The following is a 19,872-nucleotide window of genomic DNA, read 5'->3' as shown; positions in this document are numbered from 1 at the left end:
TTGAGAAGTCCACTGAATACAGTACACACTCAAAAAACCTTAACAAGTGATGAACAGCAACAGAATCTGCAAGGTAGAAAACCTCCGCTTTCCTTGTCCAACGAATTATCTAAACTGCAGTCATTTTGCTCTGTAGGAGAGTGCTTTTCAAAGGCATTATTGACAATATACTGACATTTTCCTATAAAGTAATTTTTTCACTATGGGTTCATAGATTTGAAGACTAGAGGGTCAAATGCAATCTGACCTGCTGCAGAATACAACTGGAGAACAGCAGAATTATGGACAGTTATAATTCATGTTACCAAAAGAAGCTGCTGATGCACTGATACTCCTTAGTTAAAAAATGAAAATAATTCTATGTGCATCTTTGAGTGTTTCAATTTATTTGTACCTTGCAACGATTGTGATGAAGAGATATACTGAGCTTGAAATCTAACCAATTCTGAAAAATTACTTATGAATAGTTTCATATTTTTGCCACAATCTCTCAAATCTTAAGGGTTTTTTTTTTCCCTCCTCTCCTTTGTAGCAATAGGAAACACCCAAGGCACTGAAAGAAAAAAGAGTAACTGAGATCTTCATTCTTAGGCTATTGAGCAGCCTTTAAACACTATGGCTGTACATAATGCCTGTCACTGGTAAACAGAATGAAAGCATAAAGATGAAAACATTTTATGTCCTTTGCCAGTTGTAAAAACTTCACTTGCCAATGTTAGGTATGACAGATTAAGAAACTGGTGGGTGAGGTCATTGTACTGCATTCACAAAATCTTGCTACAGAACTGGATGCAGCCCTGGTTTGAACATGGTTTGCACAGTCATAGGACTGCAAGCACAATTCTGTACATGACAGTGCATGTACCAGCCAGCACCATAAGTAGAAGACAGTAAGACACAGTAGTGTGCACAGCTAAACTCTAGTACCTAGGCATTGTAATATTAGAAAATGCTGAAAAGATAAAAATTGTAGATTTCTGGGAGGGACAGGTTAAAAACAGCCCAATCCCAACATTATCATTGGTTGCCCTGGAAGCGTACTACCATAGCTTCAAAGTTGTCAATACAAGACTTTTTTCAATCATATGCTATCCTGAAAATTACTCCTACATCTCCCTAGACATTACTCCTACATCTCTCTAGAGTTTAAGTCCTTTACAAAGCTGTTTTCAAAGATAAGTACACATTTTAAGCTTCATCTTATAATAGTCCATCGGGTTGGATTCATTTCTGTTGGAGTTGCAGCCCCATAATATACTTTTCTTTGAATGTACTGGATAGCTAATTGTTGTGCATTTCATCTTACTTCATATGTTTTTAACTAATCTACACTTTTATCCATATAAAATTTAGTTTATTTAAACTTTTGTGCCAGTATAAAACACTAGTTTTTCCAATCCTAAAGATTTTAAGTGTGTCTTACTAAACAGTGAGCAGGTTTTCTGAGATGTGTGATGGAGAAACTAGATAATATGGATTTAAACAGAAAGTACCTTTTTTACACTTCTCCCTTTCTTCCACTAAACAGTATAAATTCCCACATAACACGGATAAACAAATTATGAGGAGAGATTTTTTTCACAGGTCTACAAGACCATTCTGAAGGCACAACAATCATGCACTACATGCAAGGCTTTCTGATGCCTTCCAATTTTGGCACAAATTTCTGTAAACCACATGAATGGAATCACAGTTAAAACCTCACTTAAGCTTTGTCTTATCTTGTGGTTACCTTGCTTTTCATTATTGTATTGTTTTAAGCAAATAAACCTTAACTTCCCCCCCCGCCCCCCCCCCCCCCCCCCCCCCCCCGAAAAGGATTTAGTTAGTTTTCCATTTGTCAATTATTTCTTGCTGAAAATGCTCTAACTTCTCTTCTGCTGCCTTCCAGGAGGTGTCTGACCTGAGTCTTATTCTTCAAGGAAGAATCACTTTAATAAAGTCTATCATACCACACACATCCCTTCAGAAAAGGCTCTGTTCTCACAAACAATCGTGAATCTGTGAGAGACTGGTCCAGGAAGAACATTTGCACAGTAGATGCAGAGTCAAATGAGGATAAGTTTAAAACGTTTCTTTTTTAAATGCTGAAGTACTTAAGGAGTTACAGGAACAGTTACAACATCTACTAAGTTGCTGCCTGGAGGCTATCATTATGGAGTGGAGCTGGATAGGACAGAGTACACAGTAGAGAACAGTTGGAGCCAGCCTACTCAGATAGTAATTTATGCTTCATCTGTCCTTCTTTATCTTTTCTTGTAAAGCAGCATTTCTCTTAACATTTTCAGAGGCTTCTAAAAGTCATACTTCTTAAACAATGACCTTAGAAAGTTATAGCAACACTTTAACTGAATATGGAAAAACACTAATTATGTGTCATCCGAGACATTTTATGCATCCCTTAGATGGCCAGTAATGTGATGAGAGGATTTAGCCAATAAGACCAAAATTAATAGGGGGATGGAAACTTAGAATATCTAGCTTAATGTGAAGTCTATCATTTACACCAGTAAGATGTCAGATGTGGCTTTTATGCATCATTAATCTATTAAGGTATTTATGGAAAGATTATTCCTTATCACATATGTATCATAATGTGTAACAACACTTTAAAAAAAAAGCTTATGGCTTGCAAAAAAATTAGGCAAAGCAGAAAGCATGTACACAAATTAAGCTGCATATAAACAAGCGTATGAATAATACCTGTGAAGAAGGAAGGATCTGTAATCCTCTATATTATTGTGCAGTATTCTAGTTTCTGAGATAAAAGGTATTAAAAGAGAAACCAGGAAAAGAAGCACTTCTGAGTGTTCTGTTGTGTTCCTGGGGTGATGAAGAGCAATGAAAATGTGCCTGAAAGACCTGTCAAGGCATGAAAGCCCTGGGAGGAAGAATGTTACCTTCCTTGGCTTCTCAGAGACTAAGAAAGATAGGCAATAAGATTTCAACAGATTTAAGTGTTTTTTTGAAAACATACACACACTCATAATCTCATTTTTTAGTTTGATACTTTTGGGGGGTAATTATTAATCCAACTATTGCAACTCTATGATTTCATTTTGTTTTGTTTCATTCGGATAAGCCTATTTTTCTTTTATCTAGAAATCACTTCTATATGATCAAACTGATTAAGGTCACTCTGTTCCTTTGGAAGTGTCAGATCAAACAGAATGAACTGAAAACTGTCAAGTGGTTTCCACTAAGCACCAAGTGAATAATTCTTCAGCACTGTGAAGCATGCTTTATACCTTGCTATACAGAGTGGGAGTTAGAGACCAGACTAAGCTGGTAGCACATCTAAAGAAATCAGTTTCTTGTAACGAGCAAAAAGCAACTTCCATGACTGAGCACTGAGAAGGGCATGCAAGAGCTTATTATTTGGAAAACAGGTCCTTCAGGAAGCCTTCACTAGTTTGTCAAGTTTTTACAAAAGTATTTATGTATATAACATTTATCACCTCTCAAATTAAGTTTTCATGATTAGTTTCTCACTAAATGAAAAAGGGAACAGATCATAGTATGCATGATGTAGAGGAGCATTTGCCTTGCATTTTAAAATGTTATACAATCTGTAAAATTTTGATGTGAGAAATAAACACTTACCCTGAAGAGAAGTAAGATTCGTCAGGATTTAGTATGAAATAGGTAACAAACCTAAGTCTAGTTTTGTCAGAAATATACAGAAACAAATAAAAATATCTATATGCATATACACACAAGTATTGACTAGGGAGATGGATAGACAGATTAGGGAATGAACTTCTGATACCTTGTTATTGCCATCAGAGCCTTAAGAAGTAGAGCAGGACATTTATGGAGAAATGGACTGCCACATTCGGTCCCACTGATCAGGCAGGATGCAGAGTCAGCAGTGATTCTTCCCTAACCCCAAGAGCAGGATGCATATGGACAAGCCACCAGAAGTTTACTAAATTGTTTGGGTTTTTTTTGGCAGAGACTCCCATATTTGGATGGTATACAAAAATAACTTTTTAGCTACATTGTACTAACTGAAAAACCAGACGGTTCCCTTGCTGGTATGATTTAATCATCTCAAAATGTTTGTTTTATTCAATTTCATTTGTTGTAAGTAGAAAATAGCTACTGCATTATTGAATTTAGCTACTTTCTTAAATAGTCATCATATAATTATGAAGACATACATTACATTTAGAAATGGTATTTAGACTGATGGAAGGTACCCAAACTGAAGCCACAGAATTGTGACTAATCTGATAAACTAGACGAGTGAATATGTAAGTAATCCAGTCATTTCAGTTTTAAATTTATAGAAGTTTTCAAAGGACATAACAGAAACAAATCATTAATTTCTGTCATTTCTTCGGAATGTAATTATTAATTAGAAGTAGCTAGGTATTTTACTATTTATCTTTGCCCAAATGTCTGTTAGTATTTTTTCTAGGATTTTGGTTACTTAAGCTATTAGAAGGAAAATAACTTATGAATCTAATTTCTGTTCATGGGTGATAGCATTTGTAATAATCAACCTACCTATAAAATATTTAAGAAAACCTTTTTTCAGAAGAAATATGACTTGTCTGTGCCTGGTTTTAAAGATGGGACATAAAATTAGTGAAATTATATTCTACTTTCTCTGAATATAAACAAGAATGCTATTAGCATTATTAAAGTACATCAGCTTTAATATACTGATGCTTTCATAGACTTCCATACTTACTGATGCAAAAGCATAATGGCAGGTCTGGCACTTTAAGTCCCGAAATGTATGAAATTCATTACCTACCTAATGAAGCATACAGGCAATGAATTTCAGAATTCTTAGTACCACATAACTTTGTGTTGCCATCATACATTCATATTTACATTGTATATTTTTAATGTCATCAGCCTACTAACTGCTACTGAGTTTAACCTGAGACTTGCTTTTCAAATATACCTGCATTTGTTAATTTGAACACTGATTTGGTTTTGTTTTTATTTAATAGATTCAGATCTGACTGTATGGACAAGACTGTAAAAGAAATCTTAGAGTACTGAAATACCTAAAAAATTAAAATGGATTTAAGAATTCTGCAAATGTGTGAATATCAGCCTCCAAGTTACTGAAGCAAAGTTTTACATGCTGTTTATATTTCTATTTTCTTCTTCAAGAAGCAAAGTAATTTCCTCAAGAGAACTTCCACTCCCCACAAAAGCCATAAATCCAAAATTCAAAATTCAAAGACTGCAACTGGCTTTGATTCATTTTACAATGGATAAACAGCAAATCTCTTCCTTCTGTTATTTGTCATTACATATGATATGAGCTGTCAGAAAAACAACATCTAAAAGCTAAGGTTTTGTTTTCTGTAACCCTCAAGGTCCAAATCCTTACCACTGTAATACTCACTAATTAAGCTGCATCAGCAAGGGTAAACTGGAACACTTTGTGCTATAGTCAGTAAGCAACATGATGGCTCCCATTTCTTGGTCTTAACTCTGAGACCATCTGCTGGGCTACAATTGCTCTCTACAGTATTCCATGACTAGGAATTATGAGCACAGACTATCATGAATTTTTTGCTGTGCCTCTTCCGGCCATAACAAATCTGCACAGTGATTCAACTGCAGTACCTCGATGGCATGTGCCTCTTGCCGGAGATCAGCTGGGAGACAACTCTAGAGCTCCATTCACTCACCTACACAACAGTCTCAGAAAACAGGATGCTGAGCTAATCTCAGTGGATGAACCAAAAAAAGCCACGCATGCCTTTTATTTTTGCCTTTGAAAGCAAAGAAAACTTCCAAATGAGCAAGAATTTATTTCACAGCAAAGAAATAAAAGTGTTTCTATCTTCAACTTTAAGCATAAATTTCAGGCATTTTCTATGTGAACTAACTCAATATGTTATTTCACAACAAACAGAAAACACTATAAATTTGTTTTATTTACAAATTACCAATTTCATAATCACAGAATGATAGAATGGTTTGGGTTGGAAGGGATCTTAAAGACCACCTAGCTCCAACCCCCTTGCCATGGGCAGGGACACCCAATAGATCAGGTTGCACAAAGCCCCGTCCAACCTGGCCTTGAACACTTCCAGGGAGGGGCCATCCACAACCTCTCTGGGCAACCTGTGCCAGCATTTCACCACCCTCACCATAAATAGTTTCTTCTTTATATCTGATCTAAATCTACCCTCTTTATGTTAAAATTGCTGCCCCTTGTCCTGTCACTACAGGCCCTGGTAAAAAGTCTCTCTTCATCTGTTTTATAAGCCCCCTTTCTATACTGAAAGGCCACAATAAGGTCTCCCCAGAACGTTCTCCTCTTCAGGCTGAACAACTCCAACTCTCTCAGTCTGTCTTCATGGGAGAGGTGTTCCAGCCTTGATGGCTCTCTCTCTGGACCTGCTTTAACAGGTCCGTGTCTTTCTTGTACTAGGGACACCAGAGCTGGATGCAGTACTCAGTAATCTGGTGAAATATCAGATATACAGCTTCCTCCATGATATTTTTTCAGAGACAGCTGACTAGAAATTCCAGCACAGCTAGAAGCTTATTGACTCACAAGAAAGTAACATTTACACAATAGATTATGTATTGTACTGGTGATTTGGGTAAAATAGTTACTTCTCTTATAGTAATCTTCCCGAGAGAAGAAATGCATCAGATATCGCAAGACTGTAACTTAAAGACTGCATTTCTGGCCAAGACAAAAAAAAGCTGGGTTTGTTTTAGATTTACAATTATAGTCCTTCAGAAAAATTATATTAATTTTGAACTAAGTATTTCCAAAGATGAATTAATTCCTTGGGGCTCTTGCTTCTACTTCAGACAGATATTTCCACATGTCTTACACCCCATTCTGTCTTCCCTCTCATATTTGCACCTATTTTTTACATACTCCAGAAGATGCTGTCAGTCTGATACTGGTTAATCCATACTTCTTTATGCAGAAAAAGACAATCTTAGTTTCCCAGCACTTGAAATCCTTAATGGCCTGAAATGCAATATTCTAGGACTTAAAAATAGGCTGAAAAATGGCCCAGAGATTCTTTTGTAAGCAGGTTCTTACAAATTATTTTTTTCTTCTTCTTTTAATGAGTACTCTCCACTTATGTGATCGAGTAGTATTGGGACTTTGTTGAAATAAAAACCAAATAAATAGTTAATTTTCACACTTAAAATGACCGTATACACTTCAGATATCCAGCAGAGTCAACTAAGGAAGTAGCATACGTTGCAGAAGAAATGGGTTTTTTTTAAATTTCTAAACACTCAAACATTTTGAGCATTCTCTGTGTAGCTATACTGCTCCATGTTTATTGTTTTTATTAACTAAGCACTGATTAGTAAATGAAGGGCCTATCATAGAAATGCTGGTAGTTGAACTATTAAAGGAGCATAACTCTGCAAGTGTAGGGGCATTTAAGAAAAAAAAGTAACATTTTTTTTTCCTATTTTTAATTTACAGGACTACTCCTCCAGGTCACCTGAACTGGGTCCCAAGCTATGGAAGCTGGCATGACATATGCATGTACTTGTTTCTTAACAACCAAATAGATACATAAATTTTGAAAAATGCACAGCATACCAGATCTGTCATTTTAGTTCAATATTTTAGCTGACTAATAAAAGAAAAAAATACAATGTGCCAATTACATCAATCTTGAAAAAAGGAAAGACACGATAACTTGTTTTTTACTGTGTTCTTGGTTTAAGAAGGGGTTGGGTTTGTTTTGGGGTGTTTTGTTTTAATCAGGCATCTGTGCTTCTTTTTTTCATGTCTTTGATACTCCAACACAGATCATAACATTCATGAGACCTAACTAGACAAAACTTAATCTACTTTAGACAAACCTACACAATTCAAAATCACTATTCTGATATGGCTGAAACTCAGAAAATTTTGAACCTAACACACTACATAGGTTTAGACTGGATATCAGGAAGCATTTCTTTACAGAGAGGGTGATCAAACACTGGAACAGGCTTCCTAGGGAGGGGATTGATGCCCCAAGCCTTTCACTGTTTAAGAGGCATTTGGACAATGCCCTTAATAAAATGATTTAACTTTTGGTCAGCCCTGAAGTGGTCAGGCAGTTGGACTAGAAGATCCCTGTAGGTCCCTTCCAACTGAACTATTCTATTCTATTCTATTCTATTCTATTCTATTCTATTCTATTCTATTCTATTCTATTCTATTCTATTCTATTCTATTCTATTCTATTCTATTGCTATGCTATTCTTAAACTCAATATCCTGGTTGCAGGAAAACACATAAAATGGAGTAAAGAAAAGGTATCCAATGAACAGATTAAACCATTACTGTTGCCATCCTAATATAATGCAGCAGTGAAGAAAGCCAAGTGTCGAAAGTGTAAAAATTCAGAGATAATAATACTGAAAATGTAATGAATATTCTGCAAAATTATTATATCTCTTCATCTGGAATACTGCACTCATTCTACACTTAAGAAGATAAAGCAGTCTGACACTTCCAGGAAAAACTTCCATGGCATAGGTGTTTCCTATACTATATGCAGGTTCCCATCCAATTAAAATATAATGAAATAAAAACTTTTCTAAACAGTCTGTTTCAGGTTCTAAGTTTCACCAAGCCCAGATGCCACCACTTTCTCACCATATATCAGACTGTTTAGCATCGACACTCTTTTGCTGTTACTCAGCTCGGGATTTTCCAGGTCACTCTCTGATGAGTCATTCTCTCACCTATCATGCAATAGGCCTGCTGATAAGAAAGATGAAATATGAGCAGCTAATCTCCAGAACTTTTACGCTATTTCCCCTTTCCTCCCTTTCTGGCCTGATAAAGGCTGACATAATCCTATGAGCATTCCTATCCACTAAACACAGATTGAAAAGCCTCAGAGCCACCACTTTCATATGCTTATGGTCCTGAAAACAGTAATAAAATTAAATTATTTTAATTATTTACAGTATTTCATAAGTCACCATAATGATGATTTGGTATACATAACAAAATGAAACCACCAGCTGGTGCAACTACCCACCTAAGTTTTAGGACCTCTCTCACACAGGCTAAGCCAGTATTTACTCAGGTTGGACTTGCAAAGGAGATTTGGGGCTGTGCAAAATATTGTTTTTGTTGTCGGTTTATTCCCAACTCAAGAAAAACTAAACCCATGATAAATTTATATTGATGATAGCCAAAGTAAAATCCATAGGTCAAACATACTCCAGGGTGCTTAACCAGATTTTCTGAGAACAACTGCAGGTTCCAATATACGTTCTTTGTGTATTACATTCATTTTAGAAAAAAAGATGGGACACAACGTACACCAAAATCTGCACTTGCCTGATATCACTGATTATGAGGCATCTAAATTTAGCTTTTAATCTCTAAGAGTAGGACCTTTATTTCCTGTTTGCTCTGTAATTACTATAGAAAACTATGGTCTGGCATAAATTAACATATGTGGTTCTGAAACAGTTTTTAAAATAACTGTGAACATTAAATGTTGCCCATCAAACTCTGGATGAAACGTCAGTGGACGAGAAATTTGATCACATTTTGAAAACTTCGTTTCTGAACAATTCCTTTTTTGTTATGTCCATTTATTTTCAGTTTGACTAATTTGTCACAACATAGCTAGCATAGCTCTTCTGTTTGTATCATCATGGATAAAAATAAAATGAAATGGATATTTTTACTGTTTATATGTCTGCTTCTAATTAAATTTACAATGTTCTGTGCAAGCTACTATTTCTAACACAGTACTACCTTGAAACACTGGCCAAAACAGCAAAGACATAGGTTTGTCATATTCAAACAAAACAGATCAAAAAAAAATAGTCTTCTGAACACATATTGAAGACAAATGCTGGGAGGTAAGATATATTTTCCCACCTTATCTAGGTAAAGAACTGAACATATGAAATTAAAAGATTCTTCTAGAATTACAATGAAAGTCTGTAGCAGATTGGGAAATTAAATCGAAGTCATCCTCACCTCTGACTGGTACAAAAAGTTTGCTCTTACTGTATTTTCATTGATCCCTAAAGGCAAAAAAAAATAAATCCATATGCTATCACACAACTGACCTTAGGCATAAGGAGTAAGTTGGTGCTTAGTGTTTGGCAGGGGGCTTCCACTAGGAAGAAAAATGACAAACGGCAAGTATTCCTCAGATACAATCATATATTTGCAAGGAAGGAATAAAAAAATCCTCATTTCTTTGTTGTGGCAGCCCGCCTTACCAGTAGGCTGCCTCAGTCTTTGCAAGCATTCTCTCTCTACTTTCCATCAGGCATATGAGGGTTTCTCTTGATATCCTGGAATTTTTTTTTCCCCTTATCTTGCCTTTTCTTTCACCAATTGAAAGTACAGATGCAACTAAATTAATCCCTAGTCCAAGTGTTTATATTAGCATTTGGATGCTAGGTCCTGTTCCAGCTAAATGAAAACATGATTACTCATTCCCCGACTTTGTCTCCAAGGACAAAGCATTTCCATCACTTTCAAAGCAATCTGTGACTTCTCACTGACAAAAGTCACCCTGTGTGGGTAGCTATCAGAGCACAGCACTTTCACCGCTGATGGCAGCATCCCTCTCAGTCCTCTCTGAGATGTTTCCAGCATGCAGTACTGGAAGCATGGGCAGTGTTTCTGAGCAGAAAGCACACAGGCAGAGGCACAGACCTGCTCCATTTCTGCTGTGGCAAGCAGCTCTAGGTTTATTAAACTTAAGAATTCAGAGATACATCAAATGGTATCTGAGAAGCTGATAAGAACAAGTCTAAGAGAAGAAGTTAACATCTAAAAATAAAGACTATTATTTGGCTATTTTTTTTTCCAGATCTCACACATTACAACCAGAAAAATAATGGGACACTTCCTGTATAAAGCTGTGAAAACACCAACAACACTTCTGAAGAGGCCTACGCAATCATCTCTAAATCCAATACAGTTTTTCAGCATTAGCTACACTACAGACAGAGGCCTGGTCTGAGCTACGACAGCAATTTTCACAAGACAAACCCTAGAAAGAGGAGGTGAGCAGAACGGCATAGCCAGAGTGAAAGACGAGTGCAATGACATGGTGTAAACAGAACAAGGGAAGAAGCAACACAGAAATGAGTTAAAACAGTTATGTGAAACAGCATTTTCCACATGGCAGACAGGGGGAGGAGAACAGGAAATGGAGGAAGTACAGGAAGGCAAATGAAAATACACCTCTAGGAGTCCTCGTGATCTTCAGGAAAGAGTCCATGAGCTCTGCTCATGCCACACATCACCTGGGAGCTTGGCAGCTGTCTGACCTGCGGCCTCAGCTCAGGCAGCACCCGCAGCGCACCCCCAGCTGCCTGGGCGGGAGGAGGCCATGAGCTGCCTTGTGTTGGTTGCAGCTGGTTCCAGCCAGCTCTGAGAGTCATGGGGGCAGCCGGCGCCTGCCAGAGCTCCCACCAAAGAGAGGAGCCAGTGCTGCCTCTGCCTGAATGTGCTGCAGACACGACAGCAGCAGGCACAGTGGGAGGCTGGTGAGGAAACACAAAAGGAGAGAGGCAAGGAGAAGCATGAAGAGGCACGTTTGGAGAAACAAAATGGAGGAGACACGTAGAAGGGGACACATCTGGAGGCACACACTTGGAAGGAGGCACTCACGGCATGTCCTGCCATTCCAAGCAAACCCCCTCAGCCAAGAGCCTAGACAGCTTTTAGTCTCAGAGGTAGCTGAGGTGTCTTAATAATGCAGCACTGCATCTTTAAAATGGTTTTCATAGTTGTAAATATGAAAGGTTAGGTTTTCAGTGTTTTTACAAATAATTAAAATCACCCATAAAATACACAGAAGTACAAACATGAAAATGCAACAAGTATGTGTAACTGTGAAAAATGGTTTTGATACAGATGGCAGCAGATGTGCAACAGCACAGCTCCTGGCAACTTATGTACTTCACTGGGCTTGTTAAAGTAAAAAAAGAAAGCTCCTTCAAATAGATATATGCATACAGATGTCTATAAGTATTAAAGATTTGCACAAAGACTTTAGGAAGATAGTACATAAACCCAGTCTTTTAAAATATGACTCCCCTTGAGCATAAAGAAGGAAAAGATGACCCTAACAACTGGGTAGGTTGAAAGTTGGGGGAGGCTGAAGATTTAAATGTTTTCGCCCTTTCACTAAAATCACATCTATCACCTCAGCCTCCAAACATTTTAAGAAGAGCAGACCAAATTGCAGAATATTAAGTAGGCTTGAATTTTCTTGGCACTATAAATTAGGAGCATTTTCTTCTGTATTCTGACTGACCACCTCTATTGATTAACTCAGTCCCTAAATGATGACCATTAGAGGTTAAAAAAAAGACACAAAGCAGACTCAAACACAAGCTCTCCCACAATGCCATACCAAATCCTTCCCGAGGCTAAAGTGGGAAGTATGTTCTCCTTCTGGCAGCTGATGGTACACCCCAAATCTTTCAGCCAGTTAACTTCATGTACCTATGGCTACATCAGACAATAATGCATAACCTGTTAGGGTGAAGCATCCCCCTACCAAACCATGCTTTCTTTATTCGGGGAGGTGTGTGTGTGTGTTTAACTTTTCTGAGCCTAGTTGAAATTAGTTAAAGGCTTTAAAAAAAAAAAAATTCCATATCACTTTCTGAAAGGTCTCTTCCTGCAGCACAGCTCCTCACTGGACTTTATCTTTGCTGTTCACAGGCTCACAATTAGCAGAGAACTCACTTTATGCTCATAATTTCCTGAAGAGAGATTTGGTCAACCATTCTGCTCTCCTATTTTTTTTGGAGGACAGATGACAAAATTTTACTAACACTTATGTTCTGAGCAAAATTAAGTGCCTCTATCCAACACAGGAATCCAGGGTGCCTGTTCTCCAACACAGTGTTGGAATATAAAATTTAGGAGAATGTTCTTGTCTATTTAGAAGTACCTGATCTAGAACTAGACAGCTATGTTCTACCTGAATTATCACATAACACAGAGTTTAGTAATTATTTAACTCTTTTCACAGGATTGAGAAGGTAAGTGAGCTCTGAACAAGACACCAGCTATACTATCACCTAATACACTTAGCAGCTCCGGAGCTACCTAAAAATCTGTGTCACTTTTACTCAAGAATATAACCAGAAATGGAGGAAGGTCACCCTGTAGTCTCACAGCCTTTTTGGGAGCACTATGACACCTGAAGTAGGCAGTTTAGATCTTGCCCTTTGTCCACTGAGCCATATGTTTCTAGTATATATAGTCTGAGAAGTGATATATAACTGTAATTCCCTGATCATTCAAACATATCTGGAGCTTGTTATTTCCCATTCTTAAAGAGCAACTCTCCCCAGTGTTCCAATATAACTTCTTATTCCTTCTTAAAATGTCCCATAACTTTCTTACAAATCCTGTAGCAGGAAACCTGTGCGAAGGAACTGGTTTCAGATGAGGTACTCCACTCAGTAACATGCTATCCCTTTCAGAGCTACAGTTTTATCTTGCTATTGACACTTATTTCCATGGCATAGAGTTCTCATAGGAAAAACAAGGTTTCAGCTGTGAAGAAGTACATCAGGGTAATTAATAAACTTTGCATTTTTATGACATAGGAAAACTATTACTCAGGCTCTTGAGAAGTTCTTGAAATACATGGAAAACAGATAATAGAATACTGGGGTTTATTCAATAATTCAGCTTAAAAATAGCAACAAGATAACTGGGTAAACTGTATACAAGTACAGTTTTCTCTTACACTTTTCTTTTACAGTCTTGGTAACTAGGAGTTTTACTACTGGATGACAAATTCCAGATTGTATGAATTTGTATTTGCAAGTGGTAAATTATTTGTATTCAAGAGCTCTAAGAGAAAACCACATGGATGGCAGTACAATGGAGATGGCTATTTTATTAAAATGTCGAGAACAACAGTACAGCTGTAATCCACTTGGAGTTTCCATACATTTTGCTGTGAAAGTGATGACAAGTTGATGATTTTGCCATAAAACCGTCAAATACAGCAAACCATTCTATAAAGACATTTTTATGGAGTGGCACAGAGACACTCAGACTCTTTTCAGGTTAGTTCAAACAAAGCTCTCCTAACAACCAATTATAACATATAGCTTTTCTTTAAAAAAAAAAACCCACAACAAAAACAAAGACAAAACAAACCACAAAATCAAAATAACTCTTCTGAAGACATCCTCTATAAATTATTCATAAATGTGTGGACTTTGTTTTAAAAACTGCAAAATAAAATTCCAAAAGGAATCATTTGGTACCAATGTATAATTCTTGACCAAAATAGTCTTGATTGAAATGCTTATATTTATTGCTATTATTTATGTATTTAATGTATTTGAACTTAATTAACCTCTGAAGTGATATTTTGAGAATTCACTATATTTCACAAAATTGCTGAAGACAGACGTGAGTTACTTTGGCTTCTTATAATCTTGAAAGGGATATTCTTTGGTCAGTAAGAGATTATTTCTTCATAAAGTTCTATAAATATTCATCTTCATTCTTCCTCTATCACTTACACAGCCAGAAACCACATTACAAAACTGGGATGTAAATTACTAGAAAAGTAAAACTGCAGAAAGGTTTACTCACCGTTATCTTTTGCATGTGTGTGAGTGAACACAGCAGTAGGAAGGCCTGCTATTTAAAGTTCCTTGCATTTCCAGGATCTAGCAAGATCTAACATAGCCTTTGTAATTTCTTTGGTATTTCTGATTTTATGACTGTAAATTTGTTTTTATTATCTCTCAGTATATTTTTATATTGACTTGTTACTGGCTTTATGTATTCTATACATTGGAACTGGTGGAAAATAAAAGGAATTTTCAAAGTTTAATCACTTTATTATATTCAAAGTTGCTTATAAACTCATTCAATTTAAAGAAACAACATTTTCAACAGCAGTAAAGCAAAGTGTTTTGGAGCTGTGATGCACTATGTAGAGAAAAACGTTATTTTATAGCATATGGTTCTATCAGAATAGAATGCTTTATTGAGGTCGTTAAAAGAGCAGAGAGGTATCTGACTTTTTCCCACAACTTTTCCACAAGACTAAATGTAATTATTATTCTTATGTATTCTCTAATGCATGTTGCAAACTATGCTCTACACAGAATAAACAGATTTAAATATAACAGTATGTAAACATAACACAAGCTTTATTTTATAGACCCATGTTCTTTTTATGTAGTGTAGATCCTACAATTCACACAGATAATGAAGTAAGGGTGAGGAAAAAAGGTTCAAAGGAAATAATTCAATTGTATGAGCTTATCTTTAATCTATCTTTTTATTTCCTAAAGAAAGACTAAATCTATGCAATACCACAACAATTCTGTTGAAAAATAATATCATGATCATTGACTTTTTTTGCACTTCTTCACAGAGATTCTCTAACAAATGCCTTTTGATTTGCTTGGTTTTGTATAAACTGTTTACCTTGTTTGTTTTTATAAATTCTTTAAATGGCAATAATGTTTTCTAAATATAATTCAAAGTTAGACTTTAATGAGCATAATATACAAGCAGAATGACTTAAGAGTTACCAATGTTAGCAGAGAAGCCAGAACCTTCAGGCTTTTAATTCCAGTTGATGGCATGTTGACCCATGCTGTGATGGAGAATGCAGCTATCTTGTAGAGTAGCTACAAGTCTCATTTAGTATTTATAATATATCAGGTCAGTGATATTGACCATATGATTCTGTTGGATGTTTTTACTAAGACCTTAGTAGCAAAAGGCAATGAACAATATATTTATACAAATTAGCTCATCTTCTCAGCTTTTTACTTCTCAAAGTGTGAGATCCTGTGCTTCAGCTCAGGGAAGAGGTGGTGCACTAGATACAGTTGAGTCTTTCAGCTCCTATGTGACAGACTGGCACAGAACAGCCCTGCACCCCCTTTCTTTCATGATGGGATCCAATGCAGTTGGCACCTGATAGTGTGACATTACCAAATGTATGTCTGCATGTCAGAGTGGTACATAGCTGCTGCAGAGGAGCACGAATGGCACAGTGCTGATGCTCAGGTCATGAAACTGGATGGATTGAATGAGCACTAATAACTGCTAAGACATAACCATGGTAACCTATTTGTATTCATGAAGAGGGAAAAAACACAGGAAAGAGGAAACAGTTCATGGGTGAGTTAGTCAGGAAGGACGTGCAGCAGGACTCTGGTGCAATGTCCAATTATAACAGAGGGGATGCTCTCTAAGGCTGTGGAGGACGTGCAGGCCTTAGCAAGTGGAGCAGGTTCTCCAGTCCAGGGTTCAGCTCTGACTGCAAGCAAGATTCACAGGATGGGCCTGGGGACAACACCCTGGGTGCAGTAGGCTGGGCTCAGTATGTGCTGGACTGCAAGGGAAAACAACTGCACTAGGTACAGCACAGCAGGCTTCAGAAGAGCTTTGTCAAGAGAGCACACAGCTAGAGAGCACCCCAGCTGTGCTGGGGATAAGGAGGGTCTTCCTATGTCCAGGACAGCATGGCACTGTGAAGGGCTGGGAGGCGTAAACTACCCCCATGCAGCAAGAACAAGTGGGTCGTGCCTATACAGGTATTTAGTGAGCCTAATTCAAACTAAACAGAGTGATTTCTATCTTCTTCATACAACATACAGGGGAAAAAAAACCCATGTAATTAAAAATGTAAAAAATTACTGTTGATCTTATAAAGAAGTACTTTCAGTGACAATATGCCACATTTGGCATATATTCAGGAAAACCTTGTGTCACATTGTAAAGTCCTAGCATTTTTTCCTCCCTGGAAATATCATGATGTCCTTAAAATTCAAAAGTAATAAATACCTCTTGAATAGTGTTTAGTAGTACCTACAATTGTACAAATATAAATTAGCATGAAAAAAACCTTCATGAATCTAGTTTGCTGCCTCAGAAGACTGGATCAAAAAATGGCCCTGGTCATACTTTATCTCCCTCCATTGCAGAAACATAGACCCTGTATATTTCAGACAATAAATATTTTGTTTACTTCAAAATTATTTCATTATCAACAACAGGATGATGTTACAGGATGTTAGAAGTACACCAAGATGTACTTGAAGGTACATGACCTGTAACCACTGCATCCTAAGTTGCACTTTTGCAGTCAAGGATATTGACAATTTCAGCACAGAAAATTGCTAAAGCACAGCAAAAATGAATCTTGTATACTTTGTTCAAAACCAACTAATCATTTTGGGAATTCTTACAGATAAAAACTAAGAAATCATCATATATAATATATTCACCACACTGCTAGCCACAGATGCAAGCTGTAATATAGTTGGGTTAACAAATAATTTGATTTGCATTCTGATAACTTACTTTCCTTTTTTTTTTTTTGCTGTATTAGAAAGAAACATTTATCTTATTATATATCTTAGAAGGTAATTTCACTTAAAGTGCAGTTTTCTAACGGAACAAAATGTAGTTATGCATACAATTCACATGAAGACATATAGGAATTATGCTTGCTTTTCATGTAAAGTCTACAATTCTTATCTTCACAAGACTTGTCTCAGAATAAAAAAATTAAAAATGCTAGAAAATACTGATGGGAGTGCTACATATGTTAGCTTTGAATAAGTACTGTAAAGTTAAGGTATATGTACATATTTCATCTGAATTCAACTGAGTATGTGATTCTAAAATTAATTTGCGTGCCAAAGAGGAACAGGTTCTTATGTAATGCATAAGCACTATCTATTTCTTCTCAAACTTCAAATAAAACAAATACAGCTTCTCTCTCAGTAATGTGTTTCAAGGCCGGAAAGGGAACAGCGGTTTAACAATGTTATTTCACATAGTATATAGTCTAAACATTGTCTGTACGTGCTACTAAGAACAAAGCAATCCAAACATGCAATGTGATTTTGACATATTATGAAAGTATTTACCTAATGGAATAAAAAGAAAGAGGTAATATGTGTGTGTATATATATATATATTTTTAAAACTATGGAAATAGAGTAGTTTAGCCCTATGTATACACATTCACAGTCATCAGTTTCTGGGACCAATCCCTGGTCTCCAGGCCAAGATGTACAGAACAGTTTGTATCCACCTAAAGTGATTTGGCCACATGCAAAGCAGTTGGCCTGGGTCTTCTCTAAGCTCCACAGGGGACCTCTAGGACCATAAGAAAATAAGTTTTTTTAGTTTTTACTCCTCAGTACTTAAAATAATAACTGAAGATATGTAACAGTCCACCACAGAGGGCTATTTTTATAGCATGACCTTGAGAGCGTGTTTCATCCTATAGCGAAGGGCATAAGGATATGCAAGCATCCAAGGGTGACAAGACTATGTCTTCTATAGACTTCTAAAACTTAATCTACTAATTTTTCCACCCTAGACACAGCTAGTTGGTTAATTTTGGAAAGGGAAACCAGAACTGAAGAACTAATACAGAGTAATACAGAGCATCATCAGACTTGTGCATCAACTGAGGGGAGATGAAAGAAGAGGCTGCAGTTGTACTATGGGGTATGGAGTTGGAAACTTCTTACAAACTTATGGCTACACTCTGTGAATTCTTTCTTCTTCCTCCTTGTTTAAGAATAAATGTATTTCTTTATCTACAGTGATCACATTTTATATTTTCTACAATGTGCTTCCACTATGAAGACAAGCAATATGAAATTAAAGTGAAAAATTTGAAATATATGATCACTTTCACTTTCATTTCTTCTATATGTAATTTGGAAAATCTGTGGGAAAACTGCCTTCTGATGGAACTTTCCTTCTCAGGGCAAAGGCATAAAGTGTCTGAAAAATGCTATGCTTATCAGGTATTACAATGCTTTCCACATTTGCTGAAACATCATATGATAGCAGAATCACCACTTACTGCGGTCAGTAATTATTGTTCTGGCCTCTTGGTTGCTCGTCTTGTTTTTTAGATTTTGTGCTGCAGTTATTAGTTCATCCAGCTGGGGACGTCTTTGCTCCAGATCCTGTAGTATTGCCTAGTTGCACACAAATACAAAAATAAAGAAAAAAGCATGTAGAGCTGTTGAAAAGACTGTATATAAGGACTTTTTTTTTGTGTCAGCTTGATTTAAAGCGGAAAAATCCTTTGCTGTTTCAAATAATACGAAGAATTTGGTCTAGATCTTCCAAAAATTGTTGTTAGTCTTAACATAAAAATACCAAGTATAACTTGTACTTATTTTAAAAGTACCTATAAAACTAGATATAAAATGACAATCATTCTTCATCTTTTAACCCATCAAATTATGCAAGGGTAAGGTATTTTCCTCTATAAAGCTACAGAAGGATACTATTTTTCTGTATTCTCTTAGATTTTACAGTGTCTTTTAGAAAAGATACAGGGGGTTTACATTCTTACCAGATTAGGCAGGATTTTCCTAGGAACTCATGAAGTCTAATTAATAATGTTTGTTTCTTAATATTTTAAGAATATTTAGTTACTATCTATTGGCTTAAAGCCACTGTAAGACTGTTAATCTTGCTTTTTCTGTCCTGACACCTTTCCTAGCAGAAAAGTAATTAACACTTGTAATAATTTATATGTTAGTCAAGCAGATACATAAAGTCCAGGCAATCTGACTAGAAAGTAAGAAGTGGATCTAGAGTTTCTCACAGGGAAAAAGATGGGCTTCAAACTAATGACTTGAGATCTTTAGGAGGTAATAAAAAAATACAATAGCTTTAGATATAATGAAAATGAGAACTCAAAGAAAGTAAGGTATATAAGATTTATGGATATATTAGTGTAATTTATTTTGAAGGATTAGGGAAGAGCAAACAAGGAATCAGTTCAATGGTTTCCCAGATAAGAAGCATCCAAGCATGTATTTAAAAGCCATTGACCCAATCTAGCAAATTCAAGTCCTTATCATCTAGCTTCCAAAAAAGAT

The 19,872-nt window shown here is 36.4% G+C and overlaps 1 protein-coding gene across 10 annotated transcripts in view; it reads right to left on the bottom strand.

The window, feature by feature from the left end:
• The window catches only part of DMD (dystrophin), a 1,145,544-nt gene that overhangs the window by 296,427 nt on the left and 829,245 nt on the right, over positions 1-19,872 (bottom strand). For all 10 annotated transcript variants that reach the window (XM_074858566.1, XM_074858564.1, XM_074858568.1 and 7 more), the window contains one exon: positions 18,840-18,957. In XM_074858566.1, coding sequence (XP_074714667.1) covers positions 18,840-18,957 — 118 coding nt within the window. The remainder of the gene's footprint in view (positions 1-18,839; positions 18,958-19,872) is intronic.

Source organism: Strix uralensis, chromosome 2, assembly GCF_047716275.1.
Source record: "Strix uralensis isolate ZFMK-TIS-50842 chromosome 2, bStrUra1, whole genome shotgun sequence".
Lineage (NCBI taxonomy): Eukaryota > Metazoa > Chordata > Aves > Strigiformes > Strigidae > Strix > Strix uralensis.
This window is presented reverse-complemented; position numbering and strand designations above follow the sequence as displayed.